Source organism: Phyllostomus hastatus, unplaced genomic scaffold (assembly GCF_019186645.2).
Source record: "Phyllostomus hastatus isolate PE091 unplaced genomic scaffold, TTU_PhHast_1.1 phas_contig_150, whole genome shotgun sequence".
Classification (NCBI taxonomy): Eukaryota; Metazoa; Chordata; class Mammalia; order Chiroptera; family Phyllostomidae; genus Phyllostomus; species Phyllostomus hastatus.
Window position 1 is genome coordinate 22,830,351 of NW_025333611.1, and position 22,146 is coordinate 22,852,496.

General features: G+C 47.1%; 1 protein-coding gene across 5 annotated transcripts in view; it reads left to right on the top strand.

Moving 5' to 3' along the window:
- PPP2R2B (protein phosphatase 2 regulatory subunit Bbeta) overlaps nucleotides 1-15,402 on the top strand; it is a 407,391-nt gene extending 391,989 nt beyond the window's left edge. For all 5 annotated transcript variants that reach the window (XM_045830216.1, XM_045830217.1, XM_045830215.1 and 2 more), the window contains 3 exons: nucleotides 4,381-4,550; nucleotides 12,114-12,205; nucleotides 14,678-15,402. In XM_045830216.1, the coding sequence (XP_045686172.1) occupies nucleotides 4,381-4,550; nucleotides 12,114-12,205; nucleotides 14,678-14,957 (542 nt within the window). In that variant the 3' untranslated portion in view covers nucleotides 14,958-15,402. The remainder of the gene's footprint in view (nucleotides 1-4,380; nucleotides 4,551-12,113; nucleotides 12,206-14,677) is intronic.
- The last annotated feature ends 6,744 nt before the right edge of the window (nucleotides 15,403-22,146 follow it).

Here is a 22,146-nt window from a genome sequence, read left to right on the forward strand (position 1 = left end):
TGCACTTGCGCGTAAGATACACTTAAATAGCTAACTACTGATTGCTCAGTCTGAATTAGTATGAGCCTTGAAATACAGATGACTTCATATGCAATGTATTTTTTTCATACTTTTCAAGGACCTAAAAGAAACAAATTGGCAGTGAATAAAGAATTGCTCAGATAGCTTTTTTCAGGAGCTGTTTAATTAAGAGAGGTATTTTTTAATATATTTTATTATGCTATTACAGTTGTCCCAATTTTCCTCCTTTGTCCCTCTCCACCCAGTACCGCCAATTCCCTCCAGCATCCCCCACTTAGATCATGTCCACGGATCGTGTATATAAATTCTTTGGCGTCTCCCATTTCCTTTGCTATTCTTAACATCCCCCTGTCTATTCTGAACCTACCACTTTGTACTTCTTAATCCCCGCACCTCTTCCCCCATTCTCCTCCTTCCCCTCCCAACTGATAACCCTCCAAATGATCTCCATATCTATGATTCTATTACTGTTCTGTTGCTTAGTTTTTTAGATTCAATTTTGATAGTTGTGAATTTATTGCCATTTTAATGTTCATAGTTTTGATCTTTTTCTTAAGTCGTTTTAACATTTCATGTAATAATGGCGTGGTGATGATGAACTCCTTTAGCCTTACCTTGTCTGGGAAGCACTTTATCTGCCCCTCCATTCTAAACGATAGCTTTGCTGGGTAGAGTAGTGTTCTAAGTTGTAGGTCCTTACTTTTCATCACTTTGAATACTTCTTACCAGTCCCTTCTAGCCTGCAAAGTTTCTTTTGTGAAATCAGCTGACAGTCTATCTTATGGGCACTCCTTTGTAGGTGACTGCTTTTCTTTTGCTGCTTTTAGGATTCTCTCTTTATCTTTAACCTTTGGCCTGTTAATTATGGTGTGTCTTGGTATTATTTTCATTTAAAATTAAAATGGCTGTCAATATTTATTCATGTAACATACATTTACTGAGCACCTCCTCTGTTCCAGGGAATATAGCAGAACAAAATAGACCAGAAAGAAAACATCCTGCCCCTGTAGAGCTTACATTCTATTAGGGAAGACAAATCAAGAAAATGCAGTAAGCGTCTATTCATATAAACTGAGGAAGAGGGACAGTGAGAGGAAAGGTGGTCTCATTGCTTAAAGGCCACAAGGGTTAGAGCTGAGGGGTGAGAGGCTCCGCAGGGTCATGCAGAGTCCTGGGGTTCCCACCTTGTGCCTGCCAATGGTGGTGAAGGGCTCAGACTCGTGAGCGTTTGGTGCAGAAACCACGCTCCTTAGGTGTCTGAAGTGGACTGGGAGTAAAAAGGACAGCGTAGAACTAGTCATATGGAGCCTTCCCAGCTTTACAATTCCACAGTTCCATGTAGATTCTACTCTGGATTCTTCTTAGAGCTCCTAAAATAAGGTCTCCCTGGTACAAAACAGAATTCCATCATGATTAAGGACAAAGACTTTGAAGTCAGACCTTAATTCAAAACACGGCTCTAGCTGTGTGTCCTTGGGCAGGTTACAAAACCTCTCTGTGTCTTAGTTTTCCACATCTGTAAAATAAACTATCAATCCCACTCAGTAGTATTGTTACAAGGATTAAATGAGATAGAATATGTAAAGTACATGGCCTAGAATATAATAAGCTTCACATAGATAGTACAATAATTATTAACACTATTAAATGTTGCTGAATGAATGAAGAGAATTCATGGAGTTTATATTAAAACTTCGATAGGCATAGACATGTCATGAACTACAAGGTGCTGTGCTGGTATGTTATTCTATGTGGGACAGAGGACAGAATATGTATAATGTGTGATGGAGTTATTAAAGAATTGTCTTATTTCACCTCCATATTTGAGGAGGGGGTGACATTTTGAGGCTTTGCGATGTTGCTACATTAGCCCCCTATAAGTCGAGTGTTTGGAGGAGAGACTCCTTATAAACATTCTTTATGTGATTTAAATAGTCCACAGGTTCCACAGTCTTAGGTCCCAAAGTCTCAAGATTCCTGATGAGTGAAATAGGATCGGCCAATACAAAAGCAGTGTGTGCTAGTGATGGTCAAAATAGCAGCTGACATTTGTTGAGAACCGACCATGTGCCAAGCATATGTGCCCGGCCACATGCACCCCCTTTCTACAGCTGGGATAACTAAATTTCAGGGTGGTAAAGAAAAGGTCAACCACTGGTAAGTGACAGGCAGGAACCGAGGCACTCCAGAGCAGTTTAAGCCCCTCCCACTTGATGCCTCAAGCTGTCCTTGCTGCTCCTATACCGGGTGACCAAGCCTCTCTATTAAGACGTGTTTTGCATGGGGTGTGCTTGGTGTTTCCAAGTCCCCAGTCCTAATCAGATTGCCTTAAATCCAAATGAATGTGAAAACGTAGTTCTCAACTATGAGGATGCCGATCAGAATCCAGGGCGGGGCCTTCATCAACGCTTGATCAGAATACAAAAGATAAGGCCAATGACTGAGACACTGGGTCAGAGACTAGAATGAGCTCCTGTTTTTTGTGTTTCAGTGGGTTTCTTTAATTCTCAAGTTCAATTCTGATTGATCAGTTGTTTTGTTCTCTTGAATGGTTCTGTGAAAAGAAGTGTTTTTTGCTTGGGTGGTGGTTTAATTTAGCAAGGTTTGAAAGAGGACTCTGTATTCTTAGGTTTTCTGCATGGGCTTTGCTACCAGGCATACACTGAGCAGGCAGGAGAGAGGAAGCTTGGGAGGACGAGCTCACTCAGGAATCTGCAGGCGGGTTTGGTGTCACAATTTTAGGCTGGACCAAACACTTAAGTAGACCATTCTCAGTCGCCATAGTTGGGGGTCAAAAACAATTAAATATTGGCAGGTTTGTATAGCTTGATGTCATATATGCTCTGTACTCAGGAGGCAAAGAATTCATTAATTTAGCTTTGGTTCCAATCAAGCAACAAATATTTATTGAATATTTGTGCATAAGACTCTCAGTTCAAAGATAAGAAAAACCAAAATCCCACCTTCAAGCTCACATCCTAGTTGAGATGAGACAAAGCCATGGATTATTAAACAATAATGTGAGAGTCCCTGAGCACACATTAAATGAAGGAGCCAGGCTAAGTATGGTGGGGCTTCAGAAAAAAGAAAAGATCATTTGGGGCTAAAATAATATGTAAAAGATGAGGCATTTGAATAGAGCAGAATTTGATGAAGAAGGGGAATGATCAGGCAGAGCACAGAAATGGAAACATCAAGATATATTCTGTGCCTTCAGTTTGCACCAAAGAAGTCAAAATCAAGGTGGAAAGACAGGGAAATGCAGCTTACGGCAGGCTCAATGTCAGACTGCAGAGCTGAAGCTGAGAGAGAGGAAGTATCAGAGCACATGGACGCTGTACTGGGTCGGGCCAACCTAGACTTTTACAGTTGTGAGTGTGCAAAACATACTTTGTTCTTGTATTATTATTGTATTTTCCATAACAACAACTGTAAACCTACTTTGGCCCCACCCAGTATGCAAAAGACATTTTAGCCACAGTTTGCTGATGACATCGAGGCACAGTACAGTTAAGGGACTCACCCAAGGTCCCACAACTAGCACACAGCAGTCTGGCAGCGAAGCCCCATCGTTAAACACTGTGGTCCAGGAGAGACAAAAGCATATATCCACACCAAAGCTTGTACATGAATATCCACAGTAGCCAAAAAGTAGAAACAACCCAAGTGTCTGTAAACTGATGAATTGGTAAAGAGAGTGTGGCATGTCCGTACAATGGAGTGTGACTCAGCCGTTAGCAGGAATGTGGCACTGACACATGCTACAATGAGGCAGGACCTTGAAAACAGTAAAAGAAGTCAGACACAAAAGACCACTTGATGTGAAATGTCCAGAGCAGGTAATGTCGCAGAACCAGAAACTAGATTAGTGGTGGCTGAGGGCTGTAGGGCTAGGGAGTGGGGGGACCTGCTGATGGGTATGGGGCTTTTTTGAGGGGGTGGATGAAAATATTCTAAATTTAGAATGTGGTGGTGGTTGCATGGTATGTGGTTATCTTAAAAACCACTGAACTATATCAGCTTTAAATGAGTACATTTGGTGGTATACAAGTTGTATTCAAGCATCTAAGGTGACTCCAGGTTTTGGTGTGTATAGTGACACCCAGAAACCAGGGGAACTAACTGTGAAACTGAGTTAGGTCATAGACCTGGAGCTTAGAAATGGTCAGCACCACATGAATGGATGGAACAGAATACAGAAACAGCTTTTCCTGCTGATGGCGCTCTGTGAGCAGCTCACATACTACAGATACCAGCCCCACTCCAAGCTGGACCGCTGGCTTTCTAGCTGGCTCGAACACGTTCGAGTCTGTTGATAAGAATGCACTCAATTCGTCTTGTTTTGCTTTGGTTCTGCAGTTTTTGAAGAGCCGGAAGATCCAAGCAACAGGTCGTTTTTCTCTGAAATTATCTCTTCCATTTCGGATGTGAAGTTCAGCCACAGTGGGAGGTATATCATGACCAGGGACTATCTGACCGTGAAAGTCTGGGATCTCAACATGGAAAGCCGCCCCATCGAGACGTACCAGGTACAGACCACCCCCACCCATGGGTGTATTGCACACTTCCTTTGTGGGCTTCCAAGTCAGCCTCTGCCCGCAGTCTCTGGGTGCCATTGGGTTTAAGAAGAGGGCACATAGGGAGGGGCTGGAGCTTAACTCTTATCGCCTGGCACTTGCTATGCGGTGGATACCATGGACTCAAAGGGGAGCCAGATAGACATGGTCCTTCTCTCCTGGAGCTGACAGTCTTGTAGAGAAGGGAGGTGGCCAGCAGGGCACTCAATGTGCAATGATGAAAGATGACACTGAGGGCCACTGTGGTGAGATAGGCTTTCCTGAAGAAGTGACCCTTCAGCCAAGTCTTGACAACCGTGAGCTAGCCAGCAGAGCTGTACTCTTACAACAGTATATTGACAGGCCTGGAATCCAGAGAAACGTGGTGTGTTCAGAAAGGAGTCCTTTACTCCTGGAACATGGAACCGAGGGCCAGAGGAAGGGCTTGCAGACGGAGGCCCTGGGAGAGGAGGTTAGGTTAGTTTGTCTGTCTTCGGGCTGGATACAGTGGAGAGCTATTATATTAAGTCTTACACAGGAAATGGCACTGGGAATTTTTGTTTTTACCATGAGTTTCACAGTGTGATTTGCCAAACAGGTTGAAGGAATTTAGAGAAGGGGTGATGGTGGCCAGTTGTGCTAGAATGGTGGAGAGAGGTAGGGAGGATGGAGAGTCTGGGAGGTTTGCTAATTGCTTGGGGGCGGGGGAGAGAGGAGTCAAAGACTTCGTGAAGGTTTTGGGCTTAAGAATCACCCAGGTGGTTTGTAGACTTACTGACAAAAGGAGAAGGCATTGTTTAGAATGCTTGGCTTGTTTTTTAAAGAGGAAGATTAGGTCGAAAGGACTTGAAGAAGCTAATTCCAGGTGAGCATACAATGAAAGCAAAGGTCAAGAGGCAGGAATAGTCTTATTGTAAGATGTCTTGGGTTAGAAGTAGGGAAATTCTAGACAGAGGAATTTGATTTACATATTTCGTTTGAGATCTAATGCACATACCATAATAGTCACACTTTTGTAGTGTACAATCCATGCCCAAAGTTGTGAAACCATCACCACTATCCAATGCTGGAACATTTTTATCATTGACTAACATTTTAAAGTAAATAGTTTGGCTGTGCTAAGAAGGAGAGACTATAAGGGCGATAGGGGAGGAGACAGAATACTTAGGAAGTTATTGCAGCATTCTGACAAGGGGTGTCCGTGTCAGTAGCTTAGATGGCAGTATTAGCAGTGGGGGTGCCCAGAGTCCTGATATATTTCCAAGGTAAGGCAAATAGGATTTGATGCGGGATGTACAAGGAAAAGCAGTACCAAGAATCACTCCCAAGGAGTTTGTCTTGAGCAAAGTTGAGTTGCCATTCCATGGATGAAGACATTAAGAGTCTGGTTCTGGACATGTTTAATTGGCTCAACATCCAGAAGCGGGAAGTAGACAACTCGGTGTGAGTCCGGATAGAGCTCGCTGAGAGAAAAGATCAGGTTTGGGACCGTATCCTAGCACCCCAGTGTTTCCACGCTGGGTAGAGGAGTGGATTTGTCACGGGAGCTTGGGAAGAATTGGCCACTCAGGTAAGACTAAGAGGAATGTCCTTGTCCCAAGGAGCAGGGGCTCATCAACTGCCAAGCCCTGTTGCTGAATGAGATAAAGGATTGAGACCTGACCTTTGGATTTAGCTAATGTTGAAATTCTTGGTAACCTCAGTGAAAGAGGTATAGGTGAGGTGATGGATGGATGTCTATCAGGAGTGGGTTCAAGACAGACTGAACAGAAGATATAAACATAGTGGGTACAGGTAACTCTTTTAAGAAATTTTGTTCTGAAGGAGAACAGAAAAAAGTGGGATATGGCTTTAAGGAAGTTTTATGCTGATAAGCAGCAGCCAGTGGAGAGGGAGACGGCTGAAGGAACAGTCCATGAGGCAAACAAGTCCATTGCAGAATCAGCCTTACGTAGGAAGATGGACAATTCTTCCATCAAAGGAAGGAGAGTGTGTAGTTACAGGTGCAGAAGGCTTGTGAATTACCTGATGGGTGTTGCCATAGACAGTTTCTTCTTATGTTGATTTTCAGTAAAATAAAGAAGGTTGTCAGCTGGGTGAGGAGGAAGAAAAAGTTTAAAATACTCATCAAAGAGAGTGAATTGAGTAGGGAAATGTAGGGTTGCCCAGGGCTGCACTTGAGGTTCACATTAGTGACCTAAAGTGAGACTATGTGATTGTGCATTTCTTCCCAGCCTCATTCATGTGCATGGTGCAGGTAGGGAAGGGCAGAAAGTTAGATTTAACCAGTGATGGGGCTTTGCCAAATGAGTACAATGGAAAGAAAGAGAAAGGCAAGCTTGTTGAAGGTATATAATATGGAGTGATTGGAATGATGGACCACTGAAGCTAAGGTAGGTAAGGAAAAAAACAACAGACAGAGGAAAGTGGCCAGATTAATGGATTTGAAGAATTATTAAATCAGGGAGTAGCAATAGAGAATTACTTGTTAAAGGGATACAGTTACAAGCAGGACAAAATTCACTGAAAATAATGAGGCCAAGTAACTGAGAACAGGGTGTTTGAATCACTAAAGAATGATGGCAGGAGAGAGCGAGGTGCTAGAATTGCTCCAAGGAATGAGCAGAGGGACTCAGTTTTTGGTGACTGTAAAAAGGATGGGTATCAGAAAGCCAAGTTTGTTGGCATAACTTCAAGAGCTGAGGACTATAGGCAGGAACAATTTTCTAGAATACCAAGGAGCCCACCCTGTCAAGGAGAGCAAAAGTGCAGTCACCACATGAGTAGCCTCAGGAAAAGCGCAGAGTGGAGGTTGAGGACAGCAAGGGCTTCGATGCTCGAGTTTCAGAGGCAGCTGTCAAGAGCTCTGGGAGCCAGGATTCAAGACCACATATGTAGTTGACGTAGATTGGTTACCCCTGAGGTTCAAAGAGCATCCCCTGTATACTGGGGATCTGATTGTCCCCCCAAAGCATACTCAGACTTAAGGGTCCAACCCCACAGCCCCAAGCTCTCACTCACCTTCCTTCATCTTCACCCCGGGCTGTGGCTACCGCGAGGGTCGTCTTCCAGCGGCACAGACCGAGCATCCAGTGGTCACACAAGAAAGTGAAGGCGGCGGGAACTGGTGTGTGGGTGGCAGAGGGTGGCCTGCTGGAGAGCCTTGATTAGGGGAAAGTAGATTTAGGTGACAGGGTGGTGAGCACAATTGGTCCTTTCATTTTAGGGGAGGGCCTTTAGAACACAGCTAGCTAGCAGGGACTTGGAATAATCAGCATTTTAAGATCGTGTTTCTCAAACTACTTTGAGCTAGTGGTAGACTTGAAAAATCTACTTTGCCACTACACTAAGAAATAGGTATCAGAGCACATGTATTGAAATATCACCAGATTTTAACTTTAGATGTCATATGTTAAAGCAAGTTAGTTAAATTTATGTGCTGTAGCAAAGGTGGTAAATAATGCTGACTGACTAGAACACTGTTGAGAAAAGACCGTGAGGCCTGGTCCCGTGGGCAGGAGTCCCATCATGAATTACTAACGCCTGCCCCGGCTGGGAGATGCGGAATGCTCCTGCTAGGTGTTTTCACATGTCAGCTGAGCTCGGCGTTGTTTCAACAAGAAAGAAGCTGTGGACTTAAATATGACTAGCTCTTTGTAAGGTTTCCTATAGAACAGGGGCTGGCAACTGGTGACTTATGGGCCCAATCCAGCACCCCCTCCACCATTTTGTAAATAAAGTTTGACTGAAACACAGCCACACCCAGTCACACCCTGTGCTGCTGTGTGCCACAGGGGCAAAGTCACGTGGCTGTGACAGAGGCCATGTGGCCCACAAAACTTAAAATCCTTACTCTCTGACCCTTGATGGGAAAAGTTTGTCAACCCCGGAAATATAAGAACCAACCAATAGAGTTGAGTCTTGCGAGCCTCATGAGTTAAGTGCATACTGAGAACCACTGTGTGGTGAGACTCAGCTTAGTCTAAAAGGCCAAACACGAGCTAATAGGAACACAGAAAAGAAAGAACATTTGGAACATGAAAAGAGAAGCATCAAGTAGGATGTGTTGCCCTGATGTTTTCTAGATGTTTCTCATGTGTCTTAACCTTATTCTCACCTCTGACGGAGACAGGTGCATCTTGTTTGCTTAATAAGAGGACATAAACGCAGCGTACCTTCATAGTAAATGTTCTTTACCTTCAGAGTCCTTGATGAGGGGCAGGCAGGAGCTTCCCAGAACTTCAGTGCTGGGGAGGAGGAAATCATGGTTCAGACCAGGTTTTCCCCTGAATCCTTCCTGACTTTCATCCTTCAGGCATTTATGGATAGTCACAGAGTCATAAATACAGTCAGTAGTATTGCAATGACTATGTGTGGTGTCAGATGGGTACCAGATTTATCGGGATGGTCACTTCGTAAGGCAATATAAATGTCTAATCACAATGTTGTACACCTGGAAGTAATATTGCATGCCAACTGTAATTGGAAAATACACTTTTTAAAAAAGAATTATTTATGGAGTTCTTGGTAGGTGCGGCTCCTGCTAACAGGCCACACTTCCAAAGCAGGCACATTTGGACGCTTACTACTCACCTGTGGTGTTTCTATGGGCACGACGCTGAAGATGAAAGGTGAGGGAGCAGGAGAGGTTCACCATGAAGAGGGCAGCCTGGGTCAGGCCTTAAGTGGCTTCACTGCTCGGTCCTCTCCCTGCCTGTCAGACTCCTAATTATTTTAATACATTATTTGGTGCTTCTCCAAAAAAGAAAGCTGGGTGATCATCATGAAGTCAAAGAACATTCTATCCCTCTCACATTTTACAATTCTTGGACCACTGTGGGACTCTGAGAAGTGCTGCATCATAGAAACCTGCTTAACCAAGGGTTTTCACAACTTATTTCTGCCTCCTTAGACTACTCACCTGTGTGCCTTGCCTTAAAAGGGCCCTGTGCCAGGTGAGAGGAAGGAAGAGGGAGAGAAGGATAAGAATCTATGTTGCTCATCTGCTCCCGCAACAGGAGAGCTGGAGGCCCCGGGTGACTCGTTTGGCGTCCAGTGCCCCCTGGACTCACTGCCAGCCTGGCCTCCTTCCCCTTCTTCCACTGGCCTCCCTCTCCACCTCCGTTACACACAGCCCAGAAGCAAGTTGGTGACAGAGACAGAAAATGGCCAGAATCAGGTGTTCTTTCTAGAAATGAGACAAATTCTTGAGGTCAGCACCTTCCAACCACCAGAAGAAAGGCTCATGCCTCAACTCCGTCACCTTCTCCCAAAAAAATAGTCTGCTGCTTTGGGGGGTGGGGTGGGGGGAGCAGAACAGTCAAGATTAGGGGCAGACAACACTATGACCCAGAGGCCAGTCCTGTCTGTAGCCACCCCTTGTCATAAATAAAGTTTTACTGGAACACAACCCCTGCTCACTTGTTTATGTAGTACCGCATTACCTGTGACGACTTCTCCATCACAAGGGCAGAGCTGAAGGGTTGTAACGGGCCAGATGGCCCACAAAGCATATATATTTACTATATGGCCCCTGGTCAAGACCAGCATCGGCCCACTTGAGTGGCTCTTAACTACTACCCAAGGTTTTCACCCCTACAAACAGAAATGGCCTTCTGAACCACTTCCAGGATGCCCAAAAGGTGGTAGGAAAGGAAGGAGAGCGAATTCATTCATAGCAGAGAGAGGAAGCTCAGAACACAGCCTCACCCCTGCGCCCCCCTCCCCCACCAGCAGCCCTGCCACAGATGATGTCCTTGTCACCACAGCACTGGAGCAGATGCCCTGGCAAGGCCCAGAACCATGGGGCAACAAGAGAGCCAAGTGGAGGAGATTAATTTGCAGAGTTAGAATACGCTGTCCAACCACTCAGCCTTTAAATATCCCAAACATGTGATGCAACATGGAATGAGCCTTACCATCTTCGTCCAGTATTAAGCACACATCTGAGCCTGTGAGATCCGCATCCAGCAAACTCTGGAACTGAGAGAGGAGAGGGGGCCCCAGCTGCAAGAAAAGGGAGATTGAACCGTCACTCTAAATCGAAACAGTGAAACAAGGCTTTTCCTAACGTCCCTGTACCTTCCCCCAGTTCTGTCTCCCTCTTGGCCTCATCTCAGTTCATTACCGTGGCTTCTGTGCAGGACTGAGGCCCACTGGAAGGCGAGGCTCATGAGGCAGAACAAGCGGGGGAGGCAGACTGCTAGAGCCATCAAGAGTGGTGCTCCAGAACCCGAACACCAGCGTTTGGTTCCCATTCTGTCATTTCCTTTCCTGTGTGATCTTGGCCACATGACGTCATACCCAGCAGTTAGCGCTCCATTAAAATGATGAGAATGACAGTCCCTGCGTCCTAAGATGGTTTTAGAGATGAAGTGAGATTTTCTGGATAAAGTACCTGGCTAATAACAATAAGCGAGCATACTGTGTTCACTTATTATTACCACTCCCTCCTGCTGGGCTCAGGAAGGCTTAGCCTCAGAGGAAAACTGAGCCCAGGGTACTGCCCTCTGAGCCTTACTCAGCTGCCTACTCAGCATCCACACCTGGGTTGCTTAACTGTAGCTGGAGAAAAACACCCAGCCACGCTAACCAGTCTCATTAAAATTCATACCCAGCAATTTCAAGGGGCCCTCTGTGCCCCCTAGCAATTCTGTGCTGCTTCCCAACCATCCCGTCCCCTCCCCCATCTCTCAGCTGATAAGCTTGCTCCATATTTCATTGAAAAATAGAAACAGCCAGGGGAGAGCTGCCGCTTGCCCTGGGACAGCACCCCCCACATCAGCATGCACTCCATGGCCCACTCACACAGACACCTCCCAATCATCTGACCCGGACATGAGCGTGGCAACTCCACCTTCCCCTTGCTCCAGAGAAAGATCCATGAGCCATCCTTGACTCCTGTCTTTCTCTCCTCATTCCATAGTTGATCCATCCACAAGTCCTATCAGTTCTCCCTCAGACATGCCAAGAATCGGATCACTTCCCGCTGCCACAGCTCTCGCCCTGGTCCGAGCGATCACCTACCATCCGGGTCATCCCTGGGCTGCCCGCCTTTGCCCTCACACTCTGACGTGTCACAACACAGCAGATTCGGGGGTGCTCTGCGAGAAGTCTCCTCCCTGTCCTCAGAACAAGGGGCCCATGTGACCTGGTCGTCTGCCCCACACTGGGGAGCACGCAAGGGTGTCTTGTTCACTGCTCCATCCCAAGCACATAGCAGTCACTCGGTACATACTTGTCTGAATGGCGCCCTCTGATACCTGTTTACGATAGGACTCTGCCCCTTGATGGGCCCTGCTCCGGGCCACTGGGCACCTGTGCACGCTTGTTTGCGTCATCTAGCCGTGTAAGCAGCTCCCCAGCCACCCTAGCACCCCACAGCTGGAAAGGGCCGAGCCTGGATTCAGATGGGGACCATCTGGATCGAGGCACATTTACACTGAATGAATTCACATCTCACGTCAAAAGAGGGAATATTCACAGAAATCATCATTTTCTAAAATAACTGACCCTGTTGATGTATTTCTTCCTCAGGTTCATGACTACCTCCGCAGCAAACTGTGCTCCCTCTATGAAAACGACTGCATTTTTGATAAATTCGAGTGTGTTTGGAATGGGTCTGACAGGTAAGAAGGGCTCTGTGGCTGGAAGCCTTCCAAAGGTGGGGCCTCTCCTGGCAGAGGCCCTGGGCGGCAGCCAAAGGGATGTCAAGGTCGGGTGCTAAGGCCCGGCGGGGACACCTCGTATGATCACTGGATGACCCTGTGGTCAGGCCTGGGAAGAAGGGAAGGGTACAAGTGCAGCTGACCACTTGACATCGCAGAGAAAATCCCATGTTGTACACACAGGACAGCCCCGGAGTGAGCTAGGCCAACACGCCTCAAATGAGGATCAGTAATAATCCACCAGCAACTTCCAGCATGCAGAGTTCACACGGCTGCAGATTTTCTAGATCAAAAATTATTTCTTAAAGCCGTGAGTGTAGGCTTGGCCAAAGGCCCCAGTGGTTCATTAGCTGAATTCTAGACGGCCTCATCTATCACATTCCCTCAACGTGATTTATGCCTGTTTTAAGGCCTTTGATTTCAACGATACATCACATTACCTCCCAATAGTTCATTTTGAGTGTGACAAATACAGATGGTTCTCTGACTTCCCGGAGAACTCGGCACGGGCTACCAGGGCTGGTCCCTGATGGTGGCGGCCCCACCGATACAGCAGCGCTTGGAAGCACAGAAATTCAGTCGTGGCAAAGCACTCAGAGGTCCGCGCCTTTAGTGAGCGCACGCTGTCTCAGCCCCTTGTTTTGTGTTCTCTGCCCATGAACCAAGGAGCCCTCCACTCAGCAGGCCTGGGAGGACTCATCTCGTGGCAGAGGACCCAAGTCACACCACCCAGTCAGCACAGGCTAGGGAAGGGGGGAGCAAAGCAATTGTGATGTGATGTGTGAACAGAAGCCCCCAGAGGGAAAAGAAGCTAGCTCCAGCCCCGTTATTTTATGATTTATTGCTTATTGCTAATTATAGATACTACTATTTGTGTTGTCATTGCTCTCACTCCCTCTCTGTCTTAGCCTAGATTCAAACACTGCACTTATTAAGCCCCTATTATGACCCAGCACCTTCACGCACATTGTTATTTAATCCTGACGGTGATCCGACAGGGCTGTTGTCATCATCCCGTTTTACAGGTGAGGAAACTGAGGCCTGGTGAGGCACAACAACCTGCCCAGCCTCGTACACGGTCAGCAGTAGGGACAACAGTAACGAGTTTTGAGTTTGAACCCTTTGATGGACATAACATCACAACTGGAAAATGTTATTCTTGGGTCAGATAAGGTTGAGGACATTTATTTTCCCCACAAAGACTTTCTCTCACTGTTTAAGAGCAAGCCAGGCCCTGGCTGTGGGAAGCAGGGAGGCCAGGTGGCTCAGGCACGACGGGCAGACATGGGCCAGAGGCCCGAGTCTGTCACTCACTAGCAGGGTGACACTGCCCCAGGCTCCTCAGTTCTCATATGTAAATCTCCTCCAGCGGATAATGGAAGCTGGAGTGAGTGTCAGGGGTAAAGCACCCAGCCCCGCTCTCCCCAACACGGCAGTAACAGCTCACTCTGCTGTAACAGATGCAGCAGCTTCCTGGGCCAGAGCAACAACGTCCAGCCCTTGATGACTTTGCGTGGTCCAGTCTTGTCACACACACAAGTCACAGAAAGCAATGAGACGCTGGGCTCCGCCATTCTAACCAGCCTGTCAGAGCTTTGGCAGCTCCTCAGAGGGCAGCCACCGAGGAACGTTACACCAGGAGCACCACCTCCCTGCAGCCTGTCACCACATCCAAACTGTCACCATTCAAGCTTTAGTCCCTGGCTTCCAGAGGCTCTTGGCAGTCACTGCTCTCCTGACCAATTGTAGATATGCCCGAGAATGGATAACTTCTGCATAATGCAGAAATCATCCATCAGTCCACTAGGAAATCTTACTTCCCCATCCCAAATCTTTTCAAAATGTGAATTTGGTTACTGTCTTCCCAAATGAGACCATGACGACATTCATTTTTCAGATAAATTTTCTAAAAAGGCCGAATTCAGAGCCAGTGCTTAGCAGGGGGAGGACGTGCCCAGGGCAGCGAGCCATACTGCCAGCCTTTGTCCCGGGTGCTGGCCAGAATGCTGTGGCGGTCAGCCTGAAACACACACACAATGCGTCATTGTTTCCAAGGTGCTCCTGCTTCCCTGACCTTGCTCCAGCCGCACAACCCCCTGCATTGGGTAGGTGGGGCGGGGGCCCTTCAAACCACTCCTTTAGTGAGCCTGGAACCAGAAGGGGTCCACAGAACAAAAGTAATTAACAAGCAAGGTCATCAGGATCCTTGTTTCCAAGCCCAGCCCAAGGGCTTGTCGCTCTGACTCCAAAGGAAGCCAGAAGTCCCACTATAGAATCTGTTTGGTTATCCATTTTTAATAACACATATGGTGCCATAAGCAGGCCACAGAGCGGTGGCGTTTGCTCTGGAAAGGGACCACAGGGACCACAGGGACGTGCTGCTGCCCTTCCCCACAGCACTCAGCGGCTTCCTGTTTCCTCTCTGCCTTACAGCGTCATCATGACCGGCTCCTACAACAACTTCTTCAGGATGTTCGACCGGAACACCAAGCGCGACGTCACCCTGGAGGCCTCGAGGGAAAACAGCAAGCCTCGAGCGATCCTGAAGCCACGGAAAGTGTGCGTGGGGGGCAAGCGGAGGAAAGATGAGATCAGTGTCGACAGCCTGGACTTTAGCAAAAAGATCTTGCATACAGCTTGGCATCCTTCAGAAAATATTATAGCAGTGGCGGCCACAAATAACCTATATATATTCCAGGACAAGGTTAACTAGGAGGACAAGTTATTATTCCTTAATAATCTCACATACTGATACTAGTCCAACATGTTTTTAAATGTTTCTTTGGGTCTTCATTTGATGCATTGACTTTAATTTCCCTACACGGAAAGCAAGTGGGATAGAATTAAAAGGAGTCCAACTTTCCCAGATCCCCAGTTCCAAGAAACTTTGGTCCAAGCCAATAGGTCCCGGGACACTTCTGTTTAGAATTGAGAGCTGCCGGCTAACAGTAATTCTTCCATAGTTGACCTGAATTTCTCATGCTTTTATTGCCCCGTTTTCTCTGGTGGGTCCAGTGTTTTGTTTCTAGGTGTCTGCTGAGATGAAATGAGGTTGTCTGTAGTATTTAAAGCAAAAAGAGATTTTTTTTTTTAATTAAGCAATTCCCTTTGATTGAAAAATTCAACAAAAAATAAACACCGTTTACTCTACTCTTAAAGAAATGCTCCTTGTTTTGTGGAAAACCAGAACTCAGCATCTCCTGCCCCAGAGGACTTTTTTTGGCTTGCCATTTTCTTTTTAACAGTTTCATCTGAGCCAAAGAGATGTATCTCACGAGGCTGTGAAGGGCATGCAGAATGAGAAGGGAAAGACCACATCAACACGGCTGCACTGTTGTTTTTTTTGAAAGCACCATAGAAACAGCCGGAGAACTTGGCTAGGAAACACCGGGAACACTCCAGGGGACAGAAGGAGACCCCTTTCCACACGGCGCTTCGCAGAGGGAGCTTGGCAAGGCCACGCGGGGCCGGGTTCCATCTGCTGCTCTGTTACTCTTGCTTTTTGTCATTTTAAATGGCTCCCTATAATCCTCTACTTACTACATGTCCCCTCACTTTTTCTCTGCACCCTTTTCCAGTTTATTTATTCCACTGACTTCTAAAGGTCGAGTCCCAGTTGTGTATTATCTGGCCCCCTGAGGGAGGCTGGCCTGCCCTTTTTGGGTGTGTCTCCTGAGCAGGCCCCTCCCCTCTTGCTGGGTTTGGTAACCAAAAGTGACAATCCGCCCATCCCCACTATAGCTAGAACAAACACAGCCAATGAAAATGCTGATTTGTAAAGTCCAATCGAGCACTTGTAACGCTCCCCAAGCTTGCCATCTAGAAAAACAGACCAGAGGGCTCTCTTCCTGCAAAAGTGGAATATGGTTGGGGGATAGGGAAGCTTTGATGTTGGGGTAAAGTCTGCTTGAACCTCTGGAGGCTGGTTCATCTTTCCCCCAAGTTAAAGATTCAGACTTCACACTTCCAGAAGATTCTACGTGTCATGCCTCTAAGGAGGTGACACAGTGAATTAATTCAAAGGGCAGGTACATTTGAAGAGGAGCCGTGGGGAGGAGGGGGGAGGTGCCAGAAAGCTCGGTCTGGGCTCGGTGTCCCTGGTACCTATCATGGTGCCTCGTTTCCCCGAACTTCCGTTTAGTGGGTAGGGAAATTGCTTGAAATGAGAATTTTTCTTTTTCAGAGAGATTTTTCTTTTGGTTTGTATATTTATTACAAGTCCTAGCTTTCAAGTGTAATTTGCTTTGGAGGAGAGAAAAAATAGTAAAAGAACCATATTCCAATGCTCAGCTACTAGCCATTTAATAATGGCTTTGGGGCAAGGAAGTACCTATCTACTCTAGTGAACACAATTTTGTAAGATGCCGCCCAATTTCAGAAACATTAAAATATGAAAAAGTGCATCTCAAAATGGAAGCGGCGTGCAGTTGAAGACAGGACGTCCTTCCCAGCTCTTCTCATCTTCCCTGCAGAGTGACCCTCTGTGCCGGCCATGCCCGTGGGCAGCCCAGGCGGCCTCTCTGAGCAGGGCTGTCGGCCTGACTGGGGCTGCGTTCCTGGGGGAGACCCGAGAGAGAAACTTCTCTGACTCGGAGAGCGCTGTGATGCCAGGGTACATGAAGACCAGGGGGTCGTTGTCCTAAGTTCCCTGTCGCCTCCCTCAGTGGCCTTTGCTCTGCTCCTCCGAGATTCAGCTCCTGGGGTACCAGGTGGGGATTGGGTCCAATCGTGGTTTCTCAAACTTGAACGTCAACCCACCTTTGTACAAGTGAGCAAATGTCAAATTGCTCATTTAATATTTATCCAGGCCACCATTTGCCCCCTCAAAAAAAAAAACCCACTATTCAGGAAATACCAGTTTTAATGTCCCAGTTATTGCTTCTAACACTAAAATAAACACATACCCATGCATAGAGCGAGCATGCACCCGTGCACCACTACGCTCGCTTTGTGAACACCAGTGGCACACTTCTCAGACGGGACCCTCGAGAGCTGACATCTCAGATCATGTAAGTTACACAGGCGTCAGAGAGTCTCAGTGGACAGTGGTCCTTCACATACCGGAGTCAAGAATGCTCCCCAGAACACATACATGAACGAGAGTGGCCAGGGTTTAACGGGTCCACAGGCCCCCTGCAGTCTGTCTGTGAACCCCCAAGAAAAGCCCCTACACTAGTCCACCACCCTCAGCACATAGATGTACAAGGAGATCCAGAGTGGGGACAATTTGCCAAAGACCCCAGAATAGCCCCCGTCGCCCTTACCCTGTACAAAGGACACACCGGAACCAAGGAGCTCAGGCCCCAGGCAGCGGTAGCCACCCCCACATTGCACGAGTTCCCTGCTCTGTGCCAGGGACCCCCCGGGGCTCTTCATAGTCATCATCTCCTTCCGCCCAGTGCTGGTGATTTGCTTAGTGGGTGGCATCTAGAAGTCAGTCCCTTTCCCAGCTGACACTAGCAGCTACTTGGAAGCTGACTTTCCACCTTTTCAACAGCTTGTTGGATTCTAAGAAGCCCACACTGCCATGTCCTCTGAGGCCTGCTGCTCCGTACAAGCCATCGGCTTACCCAAAGGATATCACTCGACTGCAGGGGATGGGCATCAGAGCTCCCTGGGATTTTACTAAAATCACCCTTTGAGGGGAGATGCTGTACTGCTGAAACGTAGAACACATGAGTGAATCCTTAAAGGACCCTGATGGGAAATGCTGAGGCTTTAATCAAACGCGCATATTTTATCCCAAGTTTATAATGGTGGCTTGAAAAAGTTGCTGCTAAATCAGCATTTATGACCAAAAGAACACTAATCTGGTTTTGGAATTTTATTTTTATCTGGAAAAGTTGTAAAAACTGAGGCCAACTAAGTCTACCCACCAAGAAAAAACATTGCCTTATCCCTTTCAGACAGCTACGTGAAATCGTTGTTGGCGCAAAGAAAGTCCAACAATAAAATATATCAGCTAAAGAAAAGAATCACCCTAAATGCAGCAGTCACTCAGTCAGTCAGTCTCCGGCATTCAAAAACAAGCAACTGGAAATCTGCACTCTGGCAAACACGCGTGCTTTCTCATTCGGAGAAGGAAGAAGAGTTGGAAGAAACAAAGACAACCGCAAGCCAGCATGAGGAAGGGACCTTACACAGTGAGTCGGTGGCAGGAACCCATTTGCTTCTTAACCCCTTAACGTCTGCCTCCTGCCTTTCCTATTGGGGAAAAAAAATGTACCTCTAAACTTCTCATTGGCCTCAGGATTAACCACATCAGCATGTAACCAGCATGTGCAAGGCCCAACAATTGTCAGGTGGAGAGCAAAGATGAAGCTAAAATTCTTTTAGCTCAGTGACCTGATGGAAGAAGTCGGCCATCCCCAGTGTGTTCTGTTTGAACATTCCAGGGCCCATTATGATAAAAGTTAAACCCTGGAATATTCAATAGCTGAAAACATAGGAGGTCATCATTTTCCTTCAAGTTTGCAAAGAAATTGCCCAAAACTTCCCTCCGACCCTCCTACCATCACCCCAATTCCTTTTTCAGTCCCTCTGCTGACCGCCTGCAGGGCCCCAGAGAGCCCTAGAAGGCCTATGACAAGGTGTTGGGTGACGTTGGAGTCCACAACCAGAACAAAGGACCCCTCCCTAATCTGCCCCCTCCCGGTATGGACAAGTGGAGAAGAGGCTGGTGCATTCTAAACAACGCCCCCCAACACACAACAGTCCCCCAGTTCACCACCAGGAACAGTTGCACAGCAGCCTGATTCTTGATGCACCACCTCGTCCCCCTGGACTCTAGGTCAAGTCTCAGGTGCCGCTTTCCATGGAAGGAGCTGGCCTTGTCGATGGAAAGAACGTGGGACTAGGAGCTAGAAAACAGGGGTCCCACTCCTGGCACCACTGCTACGTCACTAAGAAACATGGGCGAGCCACTCAGTCCCTACATTGGTTGTGTCACCTGTAAGATGGTCAGAAAGCTGTCTGTCCTAAGCTCGCAGAATTATCATGAGGGTCACAACTCACAACTGCTTCGATAAGTTTAAAGCACCATAAAATAATAGCAGCAACAACACTCACTGAGGATCTATTAGTGATTCCTCATGATCTGCTTTCCTTCACCCCATGAGGTCAATGCGAGCACTAGTCCCACCTTGCAAATGAGGAAATACACTCGCATGGTCAACCTGGCCGAGGGCACGCGGCCAGTAAGACATGGGACCAGGAGCTCCAGCTCAAGGTTCTGACTCTAGAGGTCTTAAAATGCTGTTTCTAACATGGAATAGTAGAGCACATATTGAGCACTTATGGGCCAGGCTTTGTCCCCACAAATCTCACGTATATTAATTCATTTACCCTCAAAACTCCAGATGCAGGTACTATGATTGTTCCCATTCTGCAGATAACTAAACTGAGAGGAATTCTATAACTTGACTGAGTTTACACTGTTCACAAGTGACAGAGCCAGACATTTTGGTCAAAACTCTTACCTTCTATCCTCCACCTCACATTTTACAGGCAGAAATAAAAATAAATATAAATACAGCTAGAGAGAAAGAGAGTGAGACAGGGCAGAAATGGAAGTGCCTGATTAGAAAACCAGTCCCGAAAATGACCCTAAGTCCATCAGCATCACATGTCCGTGGAGGGCCTGGTGGGTGTCAGGCGGCCAGGCACTAGGCCGGGGCTGGAGCTGCTGAAGTGTAAGAGCCGCTGCCCCCCGCCCAGCCCCCAGGAGTTGACAGCCATGTAAAAGCCTGCCTGTTGTAAGTATACTTTCAGAACAATGAGGTCTGTGCAGGGTGCAGAAACAGTACAAGGAAAGAAATGGTGAATCAGGACTGAAAGGTTTCTCAGAATGAGCAACATCTAGGCAGTCTCGAGCAGGTCACCCAAGAGACCGAGCGTGCTGCGGCATCTCCAGTGGAGAGCGTGTCCCACCTGGGGGCCTGCGGTGGGAACGGACACGGCGTGGCAGCCCGGAATGAATGCTCCTCAGATTCGATCAGAAACACCTTTCAGTTTGCCAGAACTGGGCTGGCCCCTCTTTCGTTCACCCAATAACAAATATTGATGAAGTCCCCATATCCAGGTACTGTATTTAAATATGAAATAAATAGGAAAACATAAAAGAGCACCGTATATACTTGTTATGTGACAGGCATTGAGTTAGGCACTTTTTAAAATCGTTACAATCATCTGATGGGTAAATATTCCATTTTTATAGCTGAGAAACAGACTCAGAGGGGTTAAATGACACAGTCGCGGTGACACAGACATAGGTTTGATCTGGGTCTGTCCTCTCCCAGGTCTTGTGCTCCTCCCATCACGGTGATTGGCAGTGCACAGCTACCTTGTCCCTTCCCACTGGTGAGGATACTCACAAACAAAGTCTCTCTGTGACCAAGCGTTGCCTGACAGTTGACCAGAAATACAAATTTGGTCCATCACCAAAGTAGACAGCGAAGTCAAGTAGCTCACAGAGGTCTCCCATCCCTGACCCTGACCCTGATCTTATTATTACTGTCTAACCATCCCCCAACTCAGATCTTCTGTGCCCCACTCGCTAAACTGCTGGTGGCCAAACAAGGTGATCTGCCATCTATGCCGATTTCTACCCTGGACACTGTCAAATAATGATCACTGCCAGGCCAGAACCAGGGGCTTGGTCACTGTGAGATTTTCCCAATGCACTCCCTAACCTGGGGTCCTGAAAAGTTAACCTTGGTCTCTTAGACGGACAGCTGCCACCGAAGCCCTTCCAGCTGACCCATCTCAGAACTCCTTGGTGTGCTGGGTTTGCTTGAAGCAAGAGTAGACAGAGTGTTTCTACAGAACTCAGCCTTGTGCCGAAACCCAGACACCACAGGGAAGTGGGACTCTGCTTTAATATACATCTAAGAGCTTTTATATAAATAAAGCTCTTAGATTCTTGCTCCGGTTGGCTAGTAATACCATTCCTTCCACCCAGAGCAGTAAATTCTTGTGGGGGACAAAGAGAATCCCAGGGAGGCCAGAGCAGAAGTAAGAGAATGGAGCTGCCTCCTTGGTGAAGGAAGGGCAGTGTTTTGGCACTCTAAACAATTGCTCACCTGGGTGATATTCATAAATGCATTCATTCATTCATTCACTCAGTAAACATTTAATGATTTACCGTGTACTACCTGCCAAGCCTGTGCCAGGGTGGTTGGGGGAAGCAGGGACAGTCCCTGTCCTCATAGGGCTTACACCCCCCTGGGGGATACAGGCAGCCTTGCAGGTGACACTGGAAGTAGAATGTGATGGTGCGGAGCCCGGGGTATCTATCTGCCTGGGTTGAAATCTAACCTCTCTGACTCCCGATTTCCTCACTGGTAAAAATAAGGATAAAAATGGCACCTATCGCATAAAATTACTGTGAAGATTGAATGATTTAATACAATAAAGCTCTTAGATGGTGCGTGGCCAACCAGAAACACTCAGTGCGTGTTGCGTGCTTGTGTTCTCCTGGTTGTGTACATCGGCATGATGAGCGCTGTGACGGCCGCATCAGGGCAGGAGAGCAGCAAGAGGCACCACCTCCTCCGGGAGGTAAAACCCCAAATACAAAGTAACAAGTGAGTCGGTGATGAGGAAGGAAAAGAGTGTGCCAGGCACCAAGATCACAAGTGAAAAAGCGAAAAAGCAAAAAAGCACCTGGTGTGTTTAAGAAATGTACAATATCCTCAAATGACTAGTTAAAAAAAAAGAAAATAATGCAGACCAAGAGCTGTAAGGGTGCATAATGTAAAGGGACAATAATACATGATATGAGAAATAATAATGTATGGCCTTAGTGAGGTTCACACATCAGGGATTTTCTGACAGCCAGCCTATGAGCCACTCAATTGAAAAATTACAGTTCCCGTAACTCAGTACATAGGTATGGTCCAGGC